The 24,567-nt window shown below is 38.4% G+C and overlaps 1 protein-coding gene across 11 annotated transcripts in view; it reads left to right on the forward strand.

The window, feature by feature from the left end:
* LOC131440674 (CD81 antigen-like) overlaps positions 1-24,567 on the forward strand; it is a 42,480-nt gene that overhangs the window by 11,913 nt on the left and 6,000 nt on the right. For 10 of the 11 annotated variants that reach the window (XM_058612168.1, XM_058612163.1, XM_058612169.1 and 7 more), the window contains 2 exons: positions 18,700-18,894; positions 18,947-19,120. In XM_058612168.1, coding sequence (XP_058468151.1) covers positions 18,700-18,894; positions 18,947-19,120 — 369 coding nt within the window. Of the gene's footprint in view, positions 1-18,699; positions 18,895-18,946; positions 19,121-21,371; positions 21,732-24,567 lie in introns of those variants that run through there. The other variant, XM_058612170.1, reaches the window with a different exon arrangement.

A 24,567-nucleotide genomic window follows, 5' to 3' on the forward strand; every position in this document is an offset into this window, starting at 1 on the left:
ATACCCAGACAACATGTTCAATGTCGTGATAACCCTTACCGCAAGTGCAGAGACCGCTCTCCACGAGGCCGATACGCCGGAGGTGTGCATTCAAGATGTGGTGATTAGACATGAGCCGGGACATCACACGAATGAAATCCCGACCCACATTCATCCCTCTGAACCAAGGTTTCGTCGATACCTTTGGGATAATGGAGTGTAACCATCGTCCCAGTTCCCCATTACTCCATGAAGTTTGCCAACTTTCGAGCGTCCTTTGACGAGATACACTGAAAAATTCGTTGAAGCAAATTGGTCTTTCATAAATTTCACCTTCTAATGCGCCCACCTTAGCCAACGCGTCTGCCTCTTCATTGCCTGGAATGGAACAATGTGATGGGACCCAGACTAAGGATATTAAATAAGACCGACCAGATAAAGTTCTCAAATGTTCCCGTATTTTCCCCAGGAAATATGGGGGATACTTTCCTGGCTTCATTGCCCGGAGAGCTTCTATTGAGCTTAGACTGTCCGTCACAATGAAGTAATGGTCTTTGGACAAGGTTTCAATGATCTCGAGGGTGTACTGAATAGCAGCTAATTCTGCGACGTAAACTGAAGCCGGATCACTGAGTTTGTAAGAAGCGGTGATGTTTTGATTGAAGATGCCGAAGCCTGTGGACCTGTTGATGTTTGATCCGTCAGTGTAAAACATCTTTTCACAGTTGACTGTTCTAAATTTATTATAAAAAATATTAGGGACCACTTGAGGGCGTACGTGATCCGGAATTCCACGAATCTCTTCTCTCATGGAAGTGTCGAAAAACACAGTAGAATCAGAAGTATCCAAGAAATGAGCACGGTTGGGAACAAACGAAGAAGGGTTAATATTCTGAGCCATGTAATCAAAATACAAGGACATAAAACGGGTCTGAGAATTGAGCTCGACAAGCCTTTCGAAGTTTTCAATCACCATCGGATTCAAAATATCGCATCGGATTAGCAATCGATATGAGAGATCCCAAAATCGATTTTTCAACGGTAAGACGCCCGCGAGCACTTCGAGACTCATCGTATGAGTCGACTGCATGCAACCTAAGGATATACGCAAGCAACGATACTGTATTCTTTCCAGCTTAATGAAATGCGTATTCGCGGCGGAGCGAAAGCAGAAACACCCATATTCCATAACGGACAATATCGTTGTTTGGTACAGCCTAATCAGGTCTCCTGGGTGGGCACCCCACCAAGTTCCGGTTATTGTACGAAGAAAGTTGATTCTCTGCTGGCATTTCTGTTTCAGATACCTAACATGACATCCCCAGGTGCCTTTGGAGTCGAACCAGACCCCGAGATATTTAAATGTGAAGACCTGAGCTATGTTTTCACCCCCTAGTTGAAGCTGTAGTTGTGCTGGTTCTCGCTTCCTTGAAAATACAACCAGCTCAGTTTTCTCCGTAGAGAACTCGATACCCATCTGAAGAGCCCATGTTGACAAGTTATCGAGGGTATCTTGTAATGGTCCTTGAAGATCGGCTGCTTTGGGTCCTATAATAGACACAACGCTGTCGTCGGCAAGTTGTCTTAGCGTGCAAGATGTGTTGATACATTCATCAATGTTGTTTACGTAAAAGTTGTATAAAAGGGGGCTTAAGCATGAGCCCTGAGGAAGACCCATGTAGCTGAATCGTATTTTCGACAATTCACCATGCGCGAAATACATGTATTTCTCGGACAATAGATTATACAAAAAGTTATTCAAAATTGGTGAAAGACCATGCTGATGCAACTTCTCACATAGGATGTTTATGGAAACTGAATCAAAAGCCCCCTTGATGTCTAGAAAAACTGACGCCATTTGTTCTTTACGAGCAAATGCCATTTGAATTTCGGTTGAGAGCAACGCAAGACAATCGTTCGTTCCTTTGCCCCTGCGGAAGCCGAATTGTGTATCTGAAAGTAAGCCATTAGTCTCGACCCAATTGTCTAGACGAAACAGAATCATTTTTTCGAACAATTTCCGGATACAAGAAAGCATGGCAATCGGACGATACGAATTGTGATCGGAGGCTGGTTTTCCTGGTTTTTGAATGGCGATAACTCTTACTTGTCTCCAGTCATGTGGGACAATATTATCCTCAAGAAGCCTGTTGAATAAATTCAATAAGCGTCTTTTAGCAGAGTCAGGCAAATTTTTCAACAAGTTGAATTTAATTTTGTCTAACCCCGGAGCTTTATTGTTACACGACAAGAGCGCAAGTGAGAACTCTACCATCGAAAAAGGTGTTTCGTTTCTGTTTGATGAGGCGACGCGCATGATCGTCTGTTCCGGAACAGAGTCAGGACATACTTTTTTAGCGAAATCGAATATCCAGCGGTTAGAATATTCCTCGCTTTCGTTCATGGTGTTTTTGTTGCGCATTCATCGGGCTGTGTTCCAAAGAGTGCTCATCGATGTTTCTTTTGTTAATCCGTCAACAAACCGTCGCCAGTAACCTAGTTTTTTTGCTTTAACTAAGTTCTTCATTTGCTTTTCTAGCGCCGCGTAATTGCGATAATTATCAGGTGTTCCATATTTTCTGAACTTTTTGAATGCTAAAGATCTTTCCGCGTTCAATGATGAGCACTCTTTGTCCCACCACGGATTGGGAGAACGGATGTTAGTTTTCGCGCCGGGTACACGTTTCGTCTGAGCTTGAATCGCGGAGTCGAGAATCAAGCCAGCCAAAAACGTGTACTCTTCCTCCGGAGGAAGTTCTTGTGTTGTTTTGAGTTTCTCAGACATCGAATTAGCGTATTCTTTCCAATCAATATTTCGTGTGAGGTCATACGAAACGTTGATTTTCTCCGATGGTCGTAATCCGCAGGTGATTGAAATTACGATAGGTAGATGATCGCTACCGTGGGGATCAGGGATCACCTTCCACTTGCAATCCAGCCGTAGTGATGTCGAGCAAAGGGATAAATCCAGCGCACTTGGTCTTGCTGGTGGTGCAGGAATCCGTGTCATTTCTCCCGTATTAAGAATTGCCATATTGAAGTTATCGCAAAGATCATAGATCACGGTTGATCTATTGTCATCATGAAGACAACCCCAACCCGTACCATGTGAGTTGAAGTCACCTAAAACTAACGTTGGTGCGGGAAGGAGCTCAATGATATCGCTTAGCCGCCGATGCCCAATCGAGGCCCTTGGAGGAATGTAGATGGAAGCAATGCAAAGGTCTTTGCCTTTAATTCTGACCTGACATGCGACAACTTCAATACCTGGTATCGATGGGAGGTTAATTCGGAAGAAGGAATAGCACTTTTTGATCCCCAAAAGTACTCCTCCGTAGGGATCATCTCGATCCAGGCGAATTATGTTAAAATCGTGGAAGTTGAGGGTTACATTTGAGGTCAGCCAGGTTTCACACAAAGCAAATGCGTCGCATTTCAAACTATTTAAAAGAACTTTGAAGGAATCAATTTTCGGGAGGATACTTCTGCTATTCCACTGTAGTACAGTGATTGCATCCTTAACCTCGTTCGATGTATTAGCCATCAAAGGATACAATCTCTGAAAGGAGGGGCCATTTTGCAGTCAACTGCTTCAAAAATGTTTTAATTGTTGGCATAAATGTCATCAACAGACTCTTGAGAGGATCAGTGACGTTGAAGGTTCTAAGAATCCAGTCCACAATGTTAGAGAATTTCAGTATTCCAGCACTTGATTGATTCTCAGTTTGTATTTTAGGGGTACTCGGGGTTTTTGGTGTACCGGGAAGTGCAGGAAACTCTTGGTCTGATGCTAAGTTCGCTAGACCAGGAGCCTTTTGCTTCGGTTTTTGGGAAGCACTTCGAGTATTTGTAATTTTTTTGATCCCCGCAATGGATATCCTTGGGCCTTTACAAGGCAGTTTAGGAGATGAGATCGTCCTTCTTTTCCTAGAACCGCTAGGCATAGTAAAGGATGATCCCTCTTGAGGGTCATCGGAATCATTCTCGTCGGTAGGCAAACAATCAAAGAGATTCATCGATTCGACAGGTGGCATGGTGTTCTTCAGCATCTCTGCGAAAGTTCGTTTGGAACGTTCTTTAAGAGATTGCTTCAATTTTTCTCCGCGCAGTTTGTACGCGGGACATGAATTCAATTCATGTGGGTTTTCCCCACAGTAAAGACACTTTGAAGCTTTTTTGCCACATGATTCGTCTGCATGTTCCCCTCCACATTTAATGCACCTTTGCTTATTGCCACAGTAGGTGGCTGTGTGACCCAGCTGCTTGCAATTGGTACAATTCATTACCCGCGGGACAAATAAGCGTACAGGTAAGCGAACCTTGCCCAGAAGGACGTAATTGGGAAGAGCAGATCCAGCGAAAGTTACCCGAAATGAGTCTGATGAAGAATAAGTTTTTGTCTTATCTTCTGCAATTTTTACTGAACTCAATTGCTTGCAGTCCAGTATTTTAACATTCTGAAGAGCAGGATCTCTGAAACAGCCAACCCCACTCTTCAGAAGGTATTCGCAGGTCAAACTCGCCTCACTAACCACGCCGTCAATCTCCACTTCCCGAGCTGGTATGTAAACGCGGTAATTCCTCGTAAAGGCCTCATGGCGAACGATCTGATTTGCCTGCTCGAGGGCTTTCACGACAACTTTCAACTTTTTTGCTCGAACTTTTGCTATCTGGATAACGTCCGAGTAGTACTTAGCCAGCTCACTTGATATTTGCATCAAATTGAGTGATTGTTCTTTTTTGGACCGGAAGTATACCACATAGGGCCCCGCAGAACCGGTTGGCCACACGCGTGTGCGAGAGGGGTTATCAGGGGAAGATAAATTATTCAGGAGTTCTATGCCATCCATTTTTATGGAGAGATTATCATTTGAGGGAGGACGCCCTCCGCCCTCGTTCATAGTAAAGTAAACACACGCTTTATTGAGATATGTTGAGATAAACGGGTAGAATGATATAAACAAAACACTAGGATTATACTTAGCTAGACACCACTAATCCAGTTCAAGGTCAGCAAGATGATTGTCTCTGCTGCTAGTGTGCGGAACCTTCGCACGGGAACAATCACTAGCACCGCAAACAAAGAGCTAACCCTCTTGGATACACAATAGAATAACGGCAGTTTTTTATGATAGGCACCGTCTGATCACTGTTATACTAGTCTGGTAAACTATCGAATGTGTGAGAAAAAAACCTTTAGCAAGGAAAAACACACACGGCACTGCTTAAGAGCACGAAATAACGTCCGATCGATCCGAGAGATGCGGTACGAATGAAGTCAAATTATAGAACGACTATAAGAAAAGAAAGTGATTAACGTTATTTATGATTTGTTGTTTTCCTCAAAATCCAGAAATAGGAATTCTATCTTCACGATACATAAAATTATTGCTGTCACAATGCGCTGAAATTTTATCCAGATACAACAGGATTGAGGGATGCTGCCACTTCAAGTTAATACCGTTATCTCTAAAACCAAAACTGTTCGGCTCTCTACTTTTTGAAACAATTCCGTTCGAATTAGAAGGGTGCTTTCTATTTTTTTTCTCACAGAAAGAAAAGATGAAACTTACACGACATGTAAACCGACAGTACTATGAAATATACATCAGTTGAAACGAAAATCGGATTTAAAACCATGATTGATGTAAAATTATATTAAAACTCATTTAGTTTTTCATTGAACAAAGCAAAGCCTTGGTATTACATCCTTGTAGTGGAATTTGACCTTCTGTTTCAACAGACTTCGCAGCCTATTCAGAGTGTATGCCTGGCTGGTGCTACGATTCTATTGACACTACGAATCCTTCCAGGTCGGGGCTCAAACAAACGACAACTGGTTTGTAAGACCAGTGCCTTATGCATTGAACCGCCAACCATCATTGAACAAGACTGTATATTTACAAACCACTTAGTTTTGTAATGTAACTTTCCATTCAATTGCATGCTCCAAATATGTGCATGAAAATATATGTAAATTCACAAAAGTTTGGTTATTTACTTGAGTCCAAACTTCTTGAATTTGCCCAAACACGGTCCAAATTATATCAATCCAGAGTTCTTCGAAATTTCAAATTATTTGCGTTTGAGTGGCTATGAACAGTTTCGTCCAATGTACTCGAACCATCCCGTTTGCCTCCTGTTATAGAATTACATCGATGGAACCAAGATTTGGGAACTCATCGACATATTTTACCTCTATTGGAACGATTTACTCTCTTGCTCATAAACTGTCACTGATTTTGGTTATATTTTGCTTGAGTCATTTGGGACCTTGAGAACAAGAAAAAACTGCTTCAACACTCTTCATACCAAGCCTAAAAATGTTACGCGGAGCACCAAGCCTAAAAAAAAAGTTGGAACGGTAACTTTGAGCTACCATAGCTCAGTTGTTACTTGACCAATTTCTATAAATTTTACACCCCCGAGTTTTGTGAAGTTTGTAGATTATTTTAAATATATTGACGATCGTTTAGGAAAAACTAATGAAAATCTGATTTTTCCCGTTCCAAGTTTTTTTTAAGCTCAAAACGTGCCCTATCTGCTGCATTCATGCGGCACCAGCATCGCGAATCGGATATTGAGAACTTCAACTTTACCGAGTCATAACTTTGTTGTAAGTCAACTGATCTTCAAAATTTGTTCACCATTGAAAAGGTACTACTTCCAGAAATAAAATGCACTGAAAAAAAAACTAAAAACAGGGTTGTCTACCCAAAGTTATAATGAAAACTGTAGATAGATGACCTAAGAAAAGATGAGACTTTTTACAATGATCGTAAATATCTCAAATTTCAAAGAGATGACCTATATGTTTTTACACATCATTCGATTGCTAGTGATACCAGCTACAATTTTCGCTCAACTACCATTCCTGCACAATCAAAAGAAAACATGAAGAAATCGATGAATTTATAAATATATATGAATTTTTCATTTTTTTCACATTTTTGTATATAACTCAAAAATTGAAGCGATGACATGTACATTTTTTTGATTCAAAATATTGGAATCATTACCAGAAACAATGTATTGATGACCAAAATAATACATCCGTTCAAAGAAGCTCAAGAAATTTGGTACAAATACAGAGAATTTCTATTATTGACAAAATTTTGCAAACAAAATCAAATCAAAACTTTTAAATTTTATGACATATATTTTTTATTATTTTAGTTGGAAATTTATTATAAACAAAATTTACAAAAAAAAAACTGAAACTTGGATTTCACCGACAATTTTAAAAATTTTAGTAAATAACCTGAAACTCTAAAAATAGTCATATTTTTGTATTGGACAAACGATCTAAACAATTTGTATGCACAACCAAAACGCAATTGATAACTACTAAAATTCTGATTTTGTTGTAGGTTTGCCGTAGAATCTCAAAAAATAGGTAAAAGATCGGAAATTTTAAAATTTCCATTCCATTGCACAGTGGTCCGGATCCACAATTTAGGGGGACAAAAACATTTGTGGCTTAACCTTATACTTTAGAGCTATGATGTCTTCAAAACAAATGATCAGTGAAGATAAGCCATATGATTGGTTGGTTGGTGCTAATCGAAAAAGCTGCTGCAAAGCCAATATTCGGGGCGATTCCAGTTTTATAAGTACCTGAAATAGTGGAACTCACTTCACTGAGAAAGATGGCCTAACCGATTTGAGAACTGTTTCATTTTGTAGGTTACACTAGTTCATGCACTAGCTTTCATGTTTTTCAAAAATCAAACAAAACTGTTTGAAGAATACATTTTTTATATGAGAATAAGAGAGATATGAGAAAGGCATCATTACACAACTAGGTGGATAAAAACAAGTTTTACTTAATTTCGTGTGTTTTTTTGTGCTAAATTTAGAATTCTACTTTTTCTGAATTGTTTACTAATAGAAAATTCAAATAATTTTCGAATTCTATACATTCCAAAATAATTCTAAGTTTGTGATATTTAAATTTTAATATTCTATTGATTATAATTGATGTCTTTTAGGATAGTGGAAAATTTAAGATATATGTTTTTGTTCTTAATTGCTTGTAAAACAAAAATCAAGCAATAATTTTATTTTTAATTGTAGTTGGTTTATTTTGCCATGGGTTAGTATATTAAATTCATATAATTTTACGTTCTGTCACAAAATTTGTTTTATTAATAAAAAACAAATTCTACGTCTCTTTGAAACAGATGAAATCAAAATATTAATATATTCTCTCTATTTGTACCAAATTTCTTGAGATGCTTTGAACGGATATATAATTTTGATCATCAATACATTATTTCTGGTAATGATTCCAATATTTTGAATAAAAAAAATGTACATGTCATCGCTTTAATTTTTGAGTTATATACAAACATGTGAAAAAAAATGAAAAATTTATATATATATTTATAAATTCATCGATTTCTTCGTGTTTTCTTTTGATTGTGCAGGAATGGTAGTTGAGCGAAAATTGTAGCTGGTATCACTAGCAATCGAATGATGTATAAAAATATATAGGTCATCGCTTTGAATTTCGAGATATTTACGATCATTGTAAAATGTATCATCTTTTCTTATGTCATCTATCTACAGTTTTCATTATAACTTTGGGTATGTAACCCTATTTTTAGTTTTTTTCAACGCATTTTATTTGTGGAAGTAGTACCTTTCCAATAATGAACAAATTTTGAAGATCGGTTGACTAACAACAGAATTATGACTCGGTAAAGTTGAAGTACTCAATATTTTCTATGCGACGTTTATGCCAAAGGAAAGAAAATTGGAAAGCAGATAGGGCATATTGGGCGCATGAAAAAAACTTGGAACGGGAAAAATCAAATTTTCATTGGGTTTCCTTTACCAATCGTCTGCTACAAAGGTTTGGAATCAATTTACGAACTTCACAAAATTCGAGGGTGTAAAATTTATTGAGATTCGTTGAAAAACAGCTGAGCTATGACAGCTCAATGTTACCGTTCCAACTTTTTTTGAGGCACGTGTGTACCTGTTTTGGAAAAAATGTTGAGATCGAATCGAAAACAATTGTCACATGATTAATTTTTACGAAACATGGAGGATAATACCTTTCACTGTGCGAGAAAAATACCATTCTACTTCACTGATCGTTCGATTATTCTGACTTTAGAGTATTCGAAATAATTTCCATCCAAAGATAATTTTGGAGCTGTGAGAAGTTCACCGGGACAGCTACAAGAACAGAAATAAAAGGAACAAGTACAGAAGGTAAGTTCAAGAAAAAATAAAAAAGATACAGGAACAAGTGCAGAAAGTACAAAACCAAGTACAAAAATGAAAGAAACAAGTAAAGGAAGTACTGGCACAACTTCAGAGAGTGCAGAAAAAGGTACAGAATATGCAGATGCTACCGATATAAGTACAGAAGTTACAGACCAAATACAGAAAATACTGGAGTGGGTACAGAAAGTACAGGAACAAATTATAAAACAAGCATAGAAAGTACAGGAACAAACACACAAATTACAGAAAGAAGCACACAAAGTACAAAACAAAGTGCAGAAAATAAAGAAACAAGTACAGAAAAAAATTTAAAGTCCAAAAGTTAATCGCAAATGTTGTCGAGATAACAATTTTGAATGGCAGATTAGAAGAACAAAAATTTTTATTTCAAGCATTTCAATGATGCCCACTGATATGTCATTTAAATTTGAACGTCATTTTCTCACCCATTTAACTGTTCTGTTACCGTCAATAATCGTTAGGAGTTAGGCGTGAATTTAGTTTTTTTTAGATGGAAAATTGTATGCTGCCTGTATGCGTTCGAACAAACCATCGGTTTTATATATTTCGTCCTGTTGTCCGCGATATAAAAAGGTTAGGACCGCTGTCATAGAGCATAATAATTATTTTTTCATCAATATTCATTAAAATTGACAAGTAGTTTTGATTGTTTACATTCAATCTAATATTATTGCGCTACGAAGTGTGCAGGGGTCCGCTAGTATAATCTATATATGTATATGGGGCATTCCACGCAAAATCAGCCATGCAAAATTTTTTTTTCTTCTAACTATTTTTTTCGGTAAAGAACTCGAAAATATTCTACACGTATTATTTTATTTTAATATGGTTCGTGAAATTTTCGAGATATGATTTTTAGAAATTTCGCGTTTTCAAGAAAGAGCTTTTTTTCAACAGCCTATACTGTAAAATTTAATAAAGATACAAAAATTCGTCCAAGACATGAAATGTGCTTCTTTTCCTTAGCTATCAAATAAGCGATTCCATAAAACAACCTTCAGGAATCAGAACAAATTGGCTCAAATGGCACGTTCCCCTTGATATTTGGAGATTTGTGCCTTGCCATCAATTTGTTTTTAGCATAATTTTCCCGATATATAAGAGGGAAGGATTGGAAGGAAATGGTAGGGGTTGGACTAGGAGGATGGGAAAAATTGACGACACAGAAACACATGAAAGCAGAAGTAAATTCTGCACCCCTAAGGGATGCTGAACAATCTGCTGAGGATCACATTTATTGGAAGCAGAAGTAAATTCTGAACCTCTACGAGGTCCCGAACAGTCTGCTGTTAATAAAACCTCCAACCCCCGAGAGGATTTAGAGATATTACAAAAGCGACACCATTCTGCACTCCCGGAAGAATGCAGAACGACTCGCAGTATGTACGAGCAGAAGTAAATTCGGTGCCCCCTAAAGGATGCCAAACAATCTACTAAACCCTGTTTAAGGTGAATACAGAAGGGATTCATTCACTCCAGGAAGAACGATGAACCCTTCTGACTATAGCTCCTTACCACATTGGGTGAGAAACGAGGGAATATCCTTTAATTTTAGCTCCGCATACACAGACTCAACCATGTATGGAGAACCAAAAACCCGGATACGTAGCTGCGTCAATGCTTTACAGTTACATATCAGATGATATGAAGTACCATATTCGCATTCACACAAATCACATGAATAATACTCAGCACGTTGAATAGTAGCCATGTGATAATTGAGTTTGCAATGTTCAGTCAGAGCTCTGACCAGAATACTGCAATGATGCTTGGAGAAATGCAGTAGACACTTTGACATTTTCAGATTAAAATCTGGTAGAAATGCTTTTGTCTGAGCGCAGGTTTGCAAGCTCCGCCAGTTGCTGGCATGTTTGGATGCAGCCCAAGAACGAATCTTGTGCTTTATCCAACTAGTTGAAAGTGGTGAAGCTGGTTCAGGACCAACGAAATCATTCGTTGCACCAGCTCTAGCCAACTCATCAGCCCATTCATTTCCAGCAATACCAGAATGGCCGGGTACTCATAAGAAGTAAACAGCATTTGAAATGCTGAGGTCTTCAATTTGAGTTCGACATGCGATCACTAGACTCGACCGTGAGTCATTCGAACTGAGTGCTTTTAAGGCTGCCTGACTGTCGGAACAAAAATAAATACGTTTACCACAGATCCTCTGCTGAAGTGCCGATTGTACTCCACACAGAATTGCGTAGATTTCTGCTTGGAACACAGTACAGTATCTACCAAGTAAATGAGACTGCTCCAGCCTCATTTCACGACAGTAGACACCAGCACCAGCACGACCATTCAACAGAGAACCGTCCGTATAACAAACTATGTGTTCATCAAGTTGTCGTTCGAGACAACCAGACAACCATACCTCACGAAGAGGATAGCTCACATTGAATGTTTTGAAAGGAAAACTGCATGTGAGAGTTAGGTTACTAGGAGCGAGTAAATACTCATCCCACGTAACCATTTGAGACCACAAGCGAGTGTGGCTGGTAGCATAATCTAAATGGTTACTGTTCCAAAGCCCTGTAACTCTAAGACGGTATGCACAAGATAATGCTTCTTGTTTTAGGAACACATGTAGTGGTTTAATACACAGTAGCGCCTCTAGAGCAGCAGTAGGAGTTGTCGTGAATGCTCCTGTCATCGCCATTAGGACCATCCTTTGGAGATGATTTAGCTTTGACTGAACTGTCGCGACTGCTCCTTTCTGCCACCATACAAGACATCCATATGCTAAAATTGGTCTAACAATAGTTGTGTAGATCCAATGAATATATCTGGGTATGAGTCCCCATGATTTTTCAAAAGCTCGTCTGCATTGGCCGAAAGCCATGCAAGCTCTTTTAATCCTGAAGTCAATGTGAGCAGACCAATTCAATTTTGAGTCAAGAATAACCCCGACGTATTTAACTTGATCGACCACAGTGACCTCTGAACCAAAGAACTGTAACGGACGAGCTCCTGTGATTATCCTACGATGAGTGAAAAGCACCATTGATGTTTTGCCCGGATTTACAGATAATCCAACCTAACAACACCATTGCTCAACAGATCGCAGGGCTTGCTACATTAAATCAAAGAGAGTGTTATAGTGATAATCGTCGCAAAACCATAAGTCGGAAATCCAAGGTTATTAAGTTTCCTTAACAAACCATCAGCGACTAGGTTCCATAAAAGTGGGGATAGTACACCACCTTGAGGACACCCACAGACACTCAGCTTTCTAATCTCTGCTTGCCGAAGCGATGAACAAAGAAGTCGATTGCTAAGCATTGCGTGTATCCAATTTGTGATACTTGAAGGTATGCCATGACCACGGGCTGCTTCCAGAATTGAATTGAAAGACACGTTATCAAAGGCACCTTCAATATCTAGGAAAACTCCCAAGCAAGATTGCTTTTGTGAGAAAGCTTTTTCAATGTTGTACACAACATCATGTAACAGGGTTGTAGTGGACGCTAGTAAGCATGTTGCATTCCATGTAGAGGATGCACGCCCAAATTAACATTCCTGATATAGTGATCGACTATGCGTTCCACTGTTTTAAGAAGAAATGAGCTAAGACTGATAGGCCTGAAACTCTTCGCTTCCTCATAAGTGTCGCGACCGCCTTTGGGAATAAATTTGACAATTATTTCCTGCCAGGCTCTTTGAATATATCCAGTCGCAAGACTAAAAGTAAGTATTTTCTTCAAAACATGTTTGAAATGTTCATACCCTTTCTGCAGTAACACTGGAAAACTCCATCCTTTCCAGGAGACTTGTACGGAGCAAAACTCTCAATTGCCCATTTGACCGATTCAATCGTCACAACGCTTCGAGCAAGGGCCCAAGAATCGTAACTACCTGAAAAAGTCTCGGGAAGAGCTGTCGGTGATGGATCCATACATCCTGGAAAGTGAGTGTTAAAAAGATAGTGAAGTACATCACCTTCTTCAGACAAGTGTTCACCATCTGAAGTTCTTAAGAGGCTGACATTAAAGTCCTTAGACTTCGAAAGTAACTTATTTAATCTGCTAGCCTCGTTGAGACTAAAGACATTTGTGCAGAGGCTTTTCCAACCACTTCGCTCAGACGATCGAAGAGCATTTTTGTAAGCCCTTCGAGCCGACACGAATGCCTCCGTCCCATCTCTGCGTCGGTGGTTCCAAGCTCTTCTGCATAGTTTCCTTAGTCTAGCAAGTTCAGCATTCCACCAAGGAGTTCCTCTAGTAGCTTGCACAATCCGAAGTGGACAAGCCTCTTCATATGCTGCAACTATGAGTGAGTTTGTCTCGTGGACAACATTTTCCAAATCAATTGGGGTTTCGATTGTTGGTTGGTACCCGTAAAATCTAGTCGCCAAGCCCTCTTCATAGAGGTCTCAGTTTGTGGATTTGGGATTACGATATGTGATAATATCAAATTTAACGTTTGAATGATCAAAGAAGATGTACTTATGATCAGAAAACGAAGGTTCGAGCTCTTCGGAGACGAGCCAATTCACCAAGTCATGTGCAATTCCTTCAGAGCAGAGAGTTACGTCCAAAACCTCCTCTCTTCCGAATCTCGCAAAAGTTGGACGGTTTCCTGCATTGACTATGTGCAGGTTTGTTCTGCTCACAAATTCCATTATATCAGAGCCTCTCGAATTTATATCTGTGCTGCCCCAAATGATATGGTGAGCATTTATGTCACTGCCGATAACAAGCGGTAAATCACTCTTGCAGCAGTATGATACAATCTTTTTGAAGTCATCGCTTGGCGAAGGTTGGTTATGCGGTAAATATGCCGAACAATAGACATATTTCCTGTCTATTCCATCAATAGTCATACCAACTGTGACAGCACAAATATGCCGAGTTGTGAGCTCCGATATGAGAGAAACATCGAGAGCACTATTTGCAAGTATGCATGCTCGAGGCATTTCACGTGGATTAGTCATACCGGTCTTGTTGAAGGCAACAAAGACTGGGTTTAACAATTTTTCAACGTAGAAGTTTCCCTTTTGGAAATATGGTTCTTGAACCAAAGCTATAGAAGCTTTACCTTCTTGCAGAAGTCTGGATAGATTCATAGTTGCTGTACGTTTATGCTGAAGATTGATTTGTGCCACTCTAACCATTATCAATTAGAGTAACGAACATTCCACCTCCAGCACCAACCGTACAACAACTACATGAAACCAAATATATTGGCTTATAATCGCCTATAGCGAACCATGTAAGGATTTTTTTAAATGTTTTAATCATTTAAATCCCACGAGTTGCGAAGAAAGAAGTCGTCCACTGTGCCATAGCTTCGCTTAACACAGTAAGGGAAAACCCCAAGATATTCCGTTCACGACTGCATTGATTAACCTCCTGCCATTCAGCCATCGGCACGGAAATACACCTTGACTTAGGAGTTCCTATTTTTGTGGCCTTTTACGACATGGAACAGGAAACCAGTGGATCAATTCTTGGTAAAAAATAATTCCGCCGGATGTCACACGGCTTACCTGTTTGGTGGACTTATACCACCGGTACAGGTGGACCGTAGCGTTATTCTTAGCCAGTTGGGAAACAGCCGTGTGATATATAGTTAATATAATGAAAAACGTTAAAAATTAATAAACAAATAAAAAAAATTAAATTTTTTCAATTACGATCCGCACGCGCGTAGCGATTGAGTGTCATTTGCTTGAATGAGTTTGATCTGCGTTCCAAAAAAGGAGTGATTGAAATACCTTCGGGCCAGAAGTTGGATGAAAGTGTACGTTTTTCAATTTCCTCAGGAACGTTGAGTTTGAATGAAACGTATGAGAGAGGACGTATGTTTGAATCTTGGAATGCCAACCAATGGCAGCGGATGAGGTTTGGATTACAATTAGCATGAACCGACACATAACGAACAATATTTGACTCAGATTCGTAGGGAAGAAATCGAGTAACATAGAACTACTTCTCGTTATTGAATGGCATGGCTACGACTAGATTCGATGTCACGTCAGAGCTAGCAAGTGATATAGTGGTAGTAGGTTGTACATTCACTGGCCTGATAATAGTATCAGACAATACACCCAAACCTCCTTTTACGAACCTTATGTATGTATGTATGTATGCTTACACAGTCACTCGTCTGCATATATGTGTAAATATTTATACATATAAATAATCGCTTTTACTTCACCAATATTATATGTATTAAGAAATACAAATATTTGCACACATGTGTACGTATATTAATACATATATAAGTTACGTAAATGGAGCTTTGGGTGTACTGTGATGGCAGCACTATTGTTATTAGAGCCAGTAATTAAAGTGGTGAGAGGCAATCGATAAGAGTGTTTACAAACTGTGGGCAGTGTGTCGTATTTTGAATTTGTTGTGTCTTTCCTAAAACTGAAGTATTGCCTTCATTGCGCATATCTGACTGGTTACTAGCAGTATGAATAGATGATGTTTGCATGAATGGAGCGGCGAATCGTTAATGGTGATGTATATTGTTGATTGGCGATTCAGGGTAACTAGACGATGTGTAACAGGGTTGGCTCGATGAAGCGTCGAACTTTGAACGATGGTTGGTGGTGTTGATCGAGTTGAGGTGATTAGTAGCTGCAGAGACAGTGTTAACAGCAGTAGTAGCAAGATGAACGTTGTTCACGGCGTAAGAGATTGGTTGAGATGCTGTGGCGGTGAGAGGGGTAGCGGTCGTGGAGTTTGCGGCGGTGGTGAATGTAACAGTAGCAGGTGATGCGGTGAGAGGATGTGTAGTAGTAGCAATCGTTGTGGTGGTGTTGAATGCAACGTTATTTGTGTTTGGTTCAGCAGAAGGTGGAGCAAATGTTGTTTCAGCTCAAACAAGTATTCCAGATAGCTGTTGAGCTATGTGATCAGCGACGGTGGCGGAGGTGGCAACAGGCAGGTGATTAGATGTAGTGTCACCTAAAATGGTAGGATCTGTAATATGCGTCGAGATATGATTGGTTACTTGAACGTCGACTTTCGGTATTTTGTCAGGCTGCGTTAAAGATGGTCTGCTAGTGTTGCTAGTACGGGGACGCTTATTGGTTGCATCGACGATTGAATCGAATAGATTACTCATATCAAAGTGTAATTCGTCAATACGATCCTTGAAGGGGCCAGCACTACACCCAAACCTCCATTTACGTAACTTATATATGTATATATGTATTAATATACGCACACATGTGTGCAAATATTCGTATTTCTTAATACATATAAATATTGGTGAAGTGAAAGCGATCATTTATATGTATAAATATTAACACATATATGCAGACGAGTGAGTGTGTAAGCATACATACATACATATATAAGGTTCGTAAAAGGAGGTTTGGGTGTATCATTGTTTTGGAATAGCCATCAATTTGGTTTTGAGAAAGATAATGAATAAACTTTGCAAAACCACTGCAGTGTATCCATAACTGATCCGACGAGTTTAAGCGTAGATGTAGTGCGTTGTAAAATCAGATCAATTGTTTCAGTACACGACGAAGAGCGATTATCCGCAACACGGCAACCGGTACAGAGCTAACAAACACCAGGCCAGTCACGAAGCGATTTGACTGCAGAATTGCTAAGATTTACGCACTTGTGGTGGAACCATTTAGCACAGAATTCACAACAAATCTTATTGACTACGTGAGCCGGAGGAACCGTGACAGGAGTCAGAGTCGCACTTATTGTTTTTTGACATTGTCACCGAAAGGCACTGAAGCTAAAGAATGGTAGCAACCGAATAGCAAGTCTCGTGGGCAACGATGAATATAAAATCGCTGACAAATCGTTCAATAAAGAATAGAATCGTCGAAATAGCACTAATCCGTAACACATTAGAAGTAGTTTATGACTTTGAAAACTATGTCAGCTACAGATTATTCGGTAATCGTAAATTAATCAACAAAATTGAGCACGAAATTCACAGCACGATGCCAATTAGCCAATGTTGCCATAGTTATACAAAATTGTGGTTAAGAACCTTTTTTTTTATCGATTACCGGAAGCAAGAATCCTATCTGGAAGAGAAAATGTGGCACCTTATATCCATTATGTCGAAGCCATTAGAGAGGGATCTCCGTTCAGTGCATTGATTCAAAGAATGAGAGTCGGTGAGTCTGTTCATTTGCTCTATTTTTACTGAACAGATGTTTTTCACATTTTCTCATTAATTTTTTTTTGACGTTGCTTTTTTTGGGCTACAGCGATTGTGTGTCAAATTCCGTTAATTGTTGGTTAATTAATCAGAGAAATATTGGAGAGAAACGTTAATCACTTAGTCGTTTGACAATTCTGCTCCTTTTTGGGTGAGGCGAAGTTCGATGGGTCAGCTAGTATAATATAATATAAAACAAAATAATACTGTATAATACAAAGTAATATAATATAACACAATTTAATTTTAATATAGCTGCTTGGAAAAATATCACATAACTGATTTATACAACAGACAACAATCTAATAAAATATACAAAATAATTTATTACGATACAATATATAACAGTCAATGTCGCAGTGTTAGTTATGCTCTTTTTGCGTCGCAGCACTAAAATGTGTCTCCGCTAATAAAAATTCCACAGTAATACAATGCAATGTATAATAAAAAAACAGAGTGATATATTGCGACACACCATGTCAACAGGCTTTAATTTATAAGCCATTTCGCACTCTACTAACGCATAAGGCGATAGCACCCAGTCGACGCCGTTGGATAGAGTGATGTCAAAGCAACGATGGATAGAGTGGTGTCAAAGTCTTGGCATTACATTCATTATGTGCAATTTGGCCTCTCTGTTTCAACAGATTTCGCTGCCGATTATTGGCGTACAGAATCATTGCATGGCTGGTATTAGGATCCTTCTGAAACTTAGAATTCTTCCTGGTTGGGGCTCTAACATATTACAGCTTGCTTGTAAGACCAGCGCCCTTTGCATTGAACCGAGAATCCGGGCACAGTGATATGCTACGTCCGAATATTTGGGACACTCTCAAGTCCCTTCGAATCTCGGCGAGGGCTACGGCAAGGTGATGGACTCTCTTGACTCTTGTTTAATATTGCTTTGGAAGGAGTGATTCGAAGAGCGAGGATCGACACAAGTGGTACGATCTTCCAAAAGTCCGTACAGTTTTTTGAATTCGCTGACGACGTCGATGGAAACATACACCAGGCTGAAAGCCTGAGCTAGTCGTATCGGATAGTTATAAATACATCGAAAACAAAACACACGAGAGGAAGAGGCTCTAAAGAAGAAACATTACGCCTTCCACCAAGTGTATTGATTGCCAGTGACGATAGAGATTTTCATTAGATTAATTATAGTTAACATTAACACTTTATCAGGCTCAGTACCGCTTTTTGTCTTGAAATTTAACTCTGTGTTCGTTTCAATTACAGTTTTAACCGAACAAACACATTTTCCGGCATACAAACTTTGCTAATGCCATTAATACTATGTTTGTATTTCAGCTTATAGGTTTTGCACTAGTTCTGCTCTCAGTATGGATGTTAACAGATCCAACATTCCTCGTTTCATTGACACAAAATGAAAACAATTACTTCATCGGATTGTACATTTTGCTAGTTGTAGGTGGATTGATGTTAACTATTGCATTTCTAGGATGTTGTGGTGCATATAAAAAATCGCAATGCATGCTGTTTTCCGTAAGTAAAGATATTTTATTGAACTTATGCATCACAAATAATTTTCTGTAAGTTTTTTAGCTGCCTGTTAATCGTTCTTGTTGCCGAAGTGGTCGCTGGAGCATGGGTATACCACAATTCAGCAAAGTTGAATACATATGTTCGTACTGCTGTGAAAGAAGCAGTGCAAAACGAATACTCTATAATTGCCACTAGGACGGCCACCCTGGATTCCATGCAAAAATACGTATGTAGATAGTATTCATTTCTTATTTTATTTTATTTATTCATACTTCGTTCTAATAAATAATTCACAACCACGTTCAAATTGTGCTGCAGTTAAAAATGTCAACGAAAAATAATCTAGCGAAAGAGATTCAAATGAAAGTACTAAAGCTACGATCAGACCAGCCAGTTTATTTGTCACAGTTTATCTGCCACAGAGAATAATTTTTGACAGTTTATGTTTGGTCTAGCAATGGGGTCACACAATTTACAGTTAAATGACAGCGATAGTCAATAGTCAGGATAGTCAAAGATTTTTCTTTTGTCATTCAAATTGTCTCATTATAACATTTTTTTGTTGAGTTAATTTTTGGCACAAGTTTAAGTGGATTGATTTGGGTCCATTCAGAAGTAATCGAGCAATTCATCTAACCGTATTCCATCGCTTACGTCACATATTCGATTTTATTGACAATACTTTCGATTACGTAATCGAAAATGTTGTCAATAATATACATTTGAATTAGATCATTAGGGGGAAATTGAATGCGCATCGATAAACAGCAACTTATATGGTATGTTAATATAAATGACATAGCCGACAATTTCACTGCATCTGTCCGCCTCTGTCTTCGGAAAAAAGTGAAAGCATTGTGAACTTATCAAATAACCTAATAGTAGCTTTCAAACGCGTCTATGATTTTCGAAATCGGTTCAGGCATCTCCGACAAAAATGTGGTTTCCTAGCTATAAAAAATAGGAAATGTTTGCCACCAAATTTCCGAACATGATCAGTGACCTTAAATTTCCAGAACCTCCTGAGTTGAAATAAAGGGGTTTCTAATAAAAGGCAGTCATTCAGGTTTCGGTACGTCATGGGTAACGGTTTGCACTAAAGCGCATATGACTGTTTTGATTATTTTACGTTTCGCATACAGCTCTTCAGTGCATTAGCAGATTATGTTGGACTGCTAATGCCAGCTTGTAGATCAACGTAATCCGCCAAGTAGACATAACGTTACTGCTATTTACAACGCACTTTTTTGCACTAAATTTGTTACAAATTTAGTACGACTTTGTAGCTGTTATTACCCATTTTTTTAGGGGAAAGCTTTACCGTGCAAATCTAAAAATAGGTTTCGCGAAGTAAAATGAAATTGTATACCTTTAGGCGATTTGATTTGTCATAAAAAAGCCATGCAGCTACGCGACTGGTTCCGAGCCGGGAAGTTTTGAATTGCAAACATACGCTACGATTGCATTAGGACAAGAGAACCAACTGAGGATGGCAGTATATATTGGCCTCATAAAATGACTGGTGTAAGTCTCTATCGCTACAAAAATAATCTATCGCTCCCCACCTCTTTCGTCGTTTCCTTCCAACCGGCTTATGAATGACAAAGGGGCTATTTTAAAACCATGAGCAAGCTTTTTTGGTGCTCAACAATAGTTGTAAATGAACGGAAATGACTAAATTCAGTGAAACAAATTTCTTACTACCTTAGAGAATCTGAGGAAATTAACTAATGAGTGATAGTTTTTCCGGTTTCTCTGCTTTGCACCAAGACTTTCAAATAACATTCGAATCAGTTTGCTCGTTCAATTGAAGTAGTGAATTGTCTGTACGTGTATGTATGTCAATTGGCGGGCATATTGGATTAAAATGTGCACTTAATTTTCTCGGCGATCGCTGAATCGATTTTCGTAAATTTAGATTAGAATAAAAGTTCGTTGAAAAGACAGTGCAAAGAAGAAGATATAACATCGATTCGATTGGCAAGTTTTTATGATTGATGATCAACCAATTGCCCATTAGTCACAATAGTTTGCGATATCCGCTTCCAGAATGTTGCAAGTAATGTTAAAAATTAATCGGAATTGAACTTTCATTCCGGTTTGATTGTCTGATATCTACCTAGATTGACTAACACAAAATGATTCAAATGGAAGGTCTCATAATACGGGTCGGTTGCGTTAAACTCAACATTTAAAATTTCTAATTTCAAATCAAGGGTATTTTACAGGTGTTGGATCCAAAAATTGTGAAAGTGATTCGATATTACTTTAGTTTACTTTTGGGCCAAGATGATATAATCAGCGCCGCCAGTGAACATTTTCCAATGTAATATTAGCAATCATATCATAGACCCACCATAACTACTTAAAAATCATCAGATCAACATACTATAATAGTACAGTAGTAGTAGTACAGCAAGAACTAAAGATAAATCGATACGAGTATTTTTTTAGATTTTTTTTTCCTCTATTTCCAGTACATCCGGGGTCCAGTAAAACTGAAGTCGCTATTTTCAACCTGCAACTAAATGACCTATAAATCGAAAAAGTATTGAGCTTAGTTTGGATTTTGGTTTTGAGCTCAGTTTAGAGTTTGTTTTTCGTTTATTGCACCGTCACTTTTGAAGACGTTTTAGAAAATTTAACACTTATCATTCTGTATTTTCGGAACCAAAAATCGGTCACCGATAAAGTTAAAGAAGTCAAGCATTCATTTGACTCCAAGCTTGTAAAAATCATCTCTTAGGAAACATTGCGGGTTCAATGAGCTGAGTCGAATGCTATATCACTTTTTCCAATATTTATTAGTCGAGTTTTAAAGCTTTTGCCTTCCTTTGTTCGAAACAGTAAAAGCGTGAAATCATGTTGAAAAATATTTGTTTTCATTTTAAAATTAATATTTGAATAAAAACTTTACAATATTTGAATAAAAATTTTACAATTTAAGTAAGAATTACAAAAGAACGTTCTCAAATTCCTGATTTGGAATCATATTTATAACATAACAAGACATAAATATTTAGATCATATATAATTTTGATAGAATTCTGATATGCTCTATTGATCGGGATGTTATTAATAATGGAAACAATAACAGTCAAATGATCACCACGGTTACGGTTACAAGACCATATCCTTTTCATAACATTTTTCAACAACAAATCGCAAAGTTTTTGCTGTGCGTCTTCAACAGCTTCACGAACTCCATATTCGAGGTCTTGAGTCTGGGCTTTTGGCGTTGACCTTATCTTTCACATGGCCCCAAAGGAAGAAATCGTAGCACCGTCTTGTGAAAAAAATCGAACCTCTATACTGAAAATCAGTCATAGTGAAATATCAGTCACATTAGTTGACCATGATATTGATTTCACTTGTCAATCGATTTTCTTTCGGTGAAGTGAAACGCGACTGATTTTCAGAAACATAGACCTACTGGTTGTACGACAATCTCTCGAAAACCATTTCCCAGAAAAGAAAGCCACGAAGTATTTTCCCTAGAATGTACCATTCTCCAGAAAACCATAGTCACGAAGGTATCAATTAGTAGAAAGACATACAACAGAATGTATCATTCCCCAGAATATCATCTCCCAGAAGAAGCAAATACCTAGAAACTGTTTCCCCATAATGGAAAATGATACAGAAACAATATAGGAACAGATCTTTCACCAGAAAAGCATTTACTAAAATCAGGCGCGTATACATGGGGGGGGAAATTAAACCCCCCCCTCCGAAAATTAAGAAATTATTAGGGGATACAGGGGTTAGACCGGACACGTTGTTAAACTGGACAGCTTAAATATCTTATCAACCTGCTAATAATTCAATTCATAGATTGACTTTGTAAACGCGCTTGGAGATGACGCGGTAGAATTGATTTCAATAAAAACCCAATTTTAATGGATGTTTTTTTTCAATTTCTAAAAAGTGTCCGATTTAGCCCACACCCCGAAATTTTTTTCTGGGTACGCGCCTGACTAGAATGAACCAGTACAACGAAAATAATTTTCGCGATAATTTCGTAAATACTCATTAACTGTAATTTCCAAGACAACTATGCTTATTTCAAGCTTTGTTAGTCTGAAAAGGAGGGTTCTGAAAATAACGAGTTCGATAAAAAATAATCAAATTATTTAACGGGTATGAAATCATTTAGCTATATTTATTTAAATTCAAACATAGCTTTAAATTGGGTATTTGTTTCTGCATATAGCTTATAGTAGCAAGCTAACCTTTCGTCGTTAATTCGGTCTAGTGATGAAGGGTAGTAAATAGCACAATACCATTTTATATAATTATTTTATTTAATGCTTACACAATATTCTGTTCGTCATAGATGATTCAGGTCGAGACGGCCGAAGGCCGCGAGTGCGCCGGCGACCCGCCGTCGGAAGCGCCGGCCACTGCGGGGGGGCAGCGCCCCCGCAGAAATCACCTCTGTCTAGTTGCGTGCGTTTGCCCGGATTACCCAAAGCTAGGGGCTATCCCTCAGTTAAGTCCGAACGAGCGGCAGCGAGGTCGGACAGCAGGTCATTAAAAACGATGAGGCGTAGCCGCATTAGACCTTTCAAAATCGCAGTAAATTAATACAAATTCTATTAAGCAGCATGTTGATCTTTTATGCCAAATAACTATTATGCCAAATAACCATCATGCCAAACGATATTATACCAATAATACTGTTTTAGCGACTAATGCCTTCGAGTGTATGGTTTTCTGGACTTTGGTACATTCTGGGATTTTTTTTCTGGATTTTCTTACTTTCTAGAGTTTGTATTTCTGGAGATTAATACTTTCTGGGCAAAAAGCTTCGGTTTTTTATGTTCTGGAGAATGGTTTTCGGGGAAATGTTATAAAACCAGACCTACTGTATCTATCTAGGTATCAGTCAACCCGTGTGAGCTCTATCAGCGAATACGTGTTTATCACCAATCACCATTCGCCTGGCTGCTTGGCAGCCATCAGCCTTTAAGCATGTCACGGCACGTACCGACTGCAGTACCATATGTGACAACGCTGTGAGTGCACTCACTCCAATGTGTACATATGTACATATTTTCACATATTGGAATGGTCGTGTTAACAACCTGCAAGCATGGGTAGTCTGAATAGATCGGAATATAAAGACTTCCTCTACTAGTCGCAAACCCCTGCCTGTAAACCTGTCGTTTGTAGGAGGTATCAGGTATCGAAATTATATATCAGGATGGCAAGTGACCGGGAATTTTAGTGCAAATCCGGGAAAAATTTACTAGTCCCAATCTTAGTAACGATTTTCAGCATCATGATTTTCCTGATACAACAAATGAAAAGATGAAGGCCATTTTGTATTTGAACTAGGAGTTCTGTACAAGTTTTGAAACTTCTTATTGTCCCTCACAGGTTCAATGGTGCACAATCCATTGAAAATGGAGCCAACACCTCAGAAATTTTAAATCAATAAGAGCTTTCTTAGTTGCCATCAATAACAGCACAATGAATGCTCATAATGAAAGATAAATATAATTTGGATGCTTCTGCAGGATTTCTATTAAATCTCGACAAATATTAGAAAAGATTCCAAGTGCAAATGACAGTTTCTCTTTGTTTATTTTCTCTTTCAATTATTACGGCGTATTCCTGTATTTTCCAACATTTTTTTTAAAGCAAATCGAAAGTTGATAATTTCAGTCG

The sequence above is a fragment of the Malaya genurostris genome, chromosome 1, assembly GCF_030247185.1.
Source record: "Malaya genurostris strain Urasoe2022 chromosome 1, Malgen_1.1, whole genome shotgun sequence".
In the NCBI taxonomy this organism is placed as follows: Eukaryota; Metazoa; Arthropoda; class Insecta; order Diptera; family Culicidae; genus Malaya; species Malaya genurostris.